Source organism: Triticum dicoccoides, chromosome 3B, assembly GCF_002162155.2.
Source record: "Triticum dicoccoides isolate Atlit2015 ecotype Zavitan chromosome 3B, WEW_v2.0, whole genome shotgun sequence".
Lineage (NCBI taxonomy): Eukaryota > Viridiplantae > Streptophyta > Magnoliopsida > Poales > Poaceae > Triticum > Triticum dicoccoides.
In genome coordinates, this window is record NC_041385.1 from 809,486,959 (window position 1) to 809,491,132 (window position 4,174).

The 4,174-nt window shown below is 46.3% G+C and overlaps 1 protein-coding gene across 1 annotated transcript; it reads left to right on the forward strand.

The window, feature by feature from the left end:
- The first annotated feature begins 1,265 nt into the window (after positions 1-1,265).
- Positions 1,266-1,910, forward strand: LOC119282386 (dirigent protein 22-like). Its single transcript, XM_037562625.1, has one exon. It carries the CDS (start codon positions 1,353-1,355, stop codon positions 1,866-1,868), a length of 516 nt encoding a protein of 171 aa, XP_037418522.1. The 5' UTR covers positions 1,266-1,352; the 3' UTR covers positions 1,869-1,910.
- Positions 1,911-4,174: the final 2,264 nt, after the last annotated feature.

Sequence of the window (4,174 nt, forward strand, 5' to 3'; positions counted from 1 at the left end):
TAAGGGGAACACGATCTCTGCTTCGACAAGACGTGCCAAGGAAACCGCTTCGCTAAACGCGCTGAGGTGGAACAATAAAAACAATTCTAGTAAAGGCTTGGTAGTGGTGTGACGTCAAGCCACTAAATACATCAGCGGATTGAACTTGTGTAATATTATTCTCTCTATGGTGGTACGTGGAATTTATTTTGCAGAGCCGGACACTATCCTGGTGTTCACAATCTTCTATAAATTATTCGGAGGAGGAACCCGCCTTGCAATGCCGAAGACAATATGCGCGCCGGACTCGTCGTCATTGAAGCCTGGTTCAGGGGCTACTGAGGGAGTCCTGGACTAGGGGTTGTCCGGATAGCCGAACTATCATCATCGGCCGGACTCCAAGACTATGAAGATACAAGATTGAAGACATCGTCCCGTGTCCGGATGGGGCTTTCCTTGGCGTGGAAGGCAAGTTTGGCGATACGGATATGTAGATCTCCTACCATTGTAACCGACTCTGTGTAACCCTAGCCCTCTCCGGTGTCTATATAAACCGGATGGCTTTAGTCCGTAGGACGAACAACAATCATACCATAGGCTAGCTTCTAGGGTTTAGCCTTCTTGATCTCGTGGTAGATCTATTCCTGTAACACACATCATCAATATTAATCAAGCAGGACTTAGGGTTTTACCTCCATCAAGAGGGCCCGAACCTGGTTAAAACATCGTGTCCCTTGTCTTCTGTTACCATCCGCCTAGACGCACAGTTCGGGACCCCCTACCCGAGATCCGCCGGTTTTGACACCGACATGGATCCTCTAACATCCTCAAGGGATGTCATGAAGCTACAGTAAAATGCATGTGTAAAACGAAGAAGCGATGTCAGGGTTACTATAGCAACCACTGTGCGGATTTACTGTAGCATGTACAAAAATAAATCAAAATAAATTTTATTGCACCATAATTTTGTTTGTATTAATTTTTGTAAATGTATAGAGTAGATTTGTAATTTGCAAATTAATTATAATTATTTTAGGCTTAATCATATGGATGTGAAGGAGGGATGTCACGGTTACTGTAGTTTACGTGACATCCCTTGAGGATGTTAGAGGATCCGGTTCCGAAAAATACGCACCACCATTTACATCGCCAGGACGGTGGTTGGGCGCAGATGAGCCGGTTTACCTACTGTGAAGCAACGAGCCGAACACATATATCTCTCGCTGAACTGTTAATGCGCCGCGTAATGTACGCATACCCGCTTTCGCGCCCAGCCGCAGCGCATAAATACTAGCGTATGCACACAGCACACATCACAGCCAAGCCCACAAAAGCATCACAACAGCAAAACACCGACTACACAAGGGAAATCCATGGCCTCTGCCGCGCTCTTCGTCCTCCTCGCCCTGGCCACCATGAAGCCACAGACCGCATCGTCCGAGAAGGAGACGCACCTCAAGGTGTACTGGCACGACGTGGTGAGCGGACCGGACCCATCATCGGTGCCCGTGGCACGCGCGGCCACGACCAACACCTCCAAGACAGCCTTCGGCGTCGTCATGGTCATGGACAACTCACTCACCGAGGGGCCCAGCATGAACTCATCCAGGCTCACGGGCCGCGCCCAGGACACCTACATCGCCGCCGGCAAGGACCAGCTGGCGCTGCTCATGCTCATGAGCTTCGTCTTCACCGCCGGCAAGTACAACAGCAGCAGCGTCGCCATTATGGGTCGCAACGCTGTGTTCACCGAGGTCCGAGAGATGGCTGTCGTTGGCGGTACCGGCGTTTTTAGGTGGGCTCGGGGGTACGCGCAGGCCAGGACGCACACCTTGGACCTCAAGACCGGCGACGCCACCGTTGAGTACAACGTATTCATCATGCACTAGTCTCGGCCCTGGTCAAATTTTACCCAGAGTTAAATAGCATGAATAAGAATTGTATATGTTCTGGCTGCTGTTTAACTTGGTTTAATTTCATATATAATGGAGCTGCTTTCGGTGATCCTTTTTCCCTAATTCGTGTGATGTCAATGATAATGAAATAAATGGTGTTGTTGTTTATGTTTTACAAGTCGTTGTTCTTTTTTTAATCTTTTATTAGGCAGTGTGGATAGTTGATATCTCGACTTAGTCTTGATATTGTATCATTGTAGAGGCTGGATGTAATTCTTATTAAGATTTTATCATCTTAATCTTAATATGTTACTACTAAAAGAGGAAATTAATTACATCATTTTTGTTGCTTTGATTGTCATCAAAATAGCCGGTGGGAAGCAAGAATCTCTGATGTAACAGTGCCAAGGGATTGTAGTAAGTTGGAACCCACGTGGAACACTTCCTGTTGTTCATCGGATATAAGAGTACCGAAGCAGAAGTGTGGATAAAAAACAATTGTCGGACGGTTCATACGCTGTGAATATGCCAGTTCGAATTAGTGTTGGTTTTCTCTCGTATACTAGATCAATGATGGCGCATGTCATCGTGTCCGTCCATTTTTGCTCTTAAAGGAGAGTTGATATGTTCGCCTCACCACATTTTGCCCTCTGTTATTTTTCTTTATATCCCTTCTCCACTCCTCTTTTGATTTTTGTTCTCCCCACACATCTCTGTTACATATGTAAAACTCGCTCTTTCTATCTCCAATGGCGTCTAGTTTTATCTTGTGTTTTTTCCTTACCAAATCAATCATCTCCTAGGCTCCCAACCATGTCTTCTCCCTCACCCGTGATGACTAGATCCACTCCCGCTCGAATACCTCCGGCATGGTACCACTTAGACACCATCGCCTCCTTCCTCACACGATCGTGCCACCACCACCTTGCTCGTGCAGGTGGCGTCGGCGGTATAGGAGAGGAGGCATGACCATCAACATACATGGTTTGAAGAACCGCAATGACAGACAATGCTCGAGGGTGCAGGTAGGCGCGGTGGCGGCACATCCGAGGTGGTGGAGGTTTTCAAGCTGGGCATGCAGTGGCTCAACCTATTGACAAACAACTTCTGCCCCCTTGACCCAATCTTCATCTACCCATCCACTATCATCGGGAATTGAAATCATAACATCAATTTCATGCATGCAAACCAAATATTAAACAATTTATGTAACGATTATCGTTTACACCAAGTCATAAGTCATAACCATGCCATAGCTAGGCAATCCTCGCCTTGGCCTTAAGGGTGTTCACTATGAGCTCATCCTCAAGGACCTCCAGTATGAGAGGGAACTGCCTTTCACGCACAACCCTGTCCATGAGAAACTATCGATGCTCCTCCATAGTGACTCTGTCGTGATCTGTGTGTCACTCTCCATCTGTGCTGGCGGCGTGCACGGTTGAGTCATGACCTACTTATAGACTTAGTTCGTCAACGACAAGGTGAGTATCTCGCTGATAATCATGAACCGTACAAAATAGCTTGCTTTACTGTTGATATTTACAATAATAAATTTATCAAAAATGGAACTAGAATATATCAGAATAATATCTTTCACATTCTCCTCATGCATGAATAGTAGCATCAGTAAATAGATGTTGGCTGCACGATTATAGTGCATCGTGATATGCATTTTGGCTTCAGGGGAATGATTTTTAAATCAGTGTTGCAGACGCATTGCATGTACTTGATGATGTGGATGGCTTCCATGTGTTTGATAATTTGTAGTGCTTGCCCTTGGAGTGCTATGTGGCGTGTGTGGTAAGGTAAGGTTTCTGCATGTTTAGAAAAATAGAAGTAGTGAGGATTAACTATTCAGGCATATATAATTTATTAATGATCAGGATTTGTTGCTAACTTTCTATCCACTTTATTAATTGCCATACGCCTATATGCAATGCTTTATGTATATGGTGGGGGTGCTGATCTGGATGGACCTTGGCGAGGTTGGCAATGCAGAACCTAACACTGCTGGAGGGATGGGCGTTGCAATGGACCAAGAGGTTCATCGAAGGCGACACCATTGGCTTCCTTGACATAGCCGCCAACGCAATTACACTATGGCTGGAAGTGTTTGAAGAGGTGACTGGGGTGCGTCTGCTCACCGAGGAGAAGCACAAGACATTGAGAAGGTGGGTAAAGGGCTACCGGCGGACCAAACAGTGAGGCAATGCCTGCCGGACCGAGACCTCATGGTTGTCGATCTCTGCCCCCTCCCTAACTTTGCTACAATTACAGAGTGTTTGTTACATACTACAATC

What these genes read in the sequence shown, in the direction of transcription:
- LOC119282386 (XM_037562625.1), top strand. Translation starts at nt 1,353, where the DNA reads ATGGCCTCTGCCGCGCTCTTCGTCCTCCTCGCCCTGGCCACCATGAAG.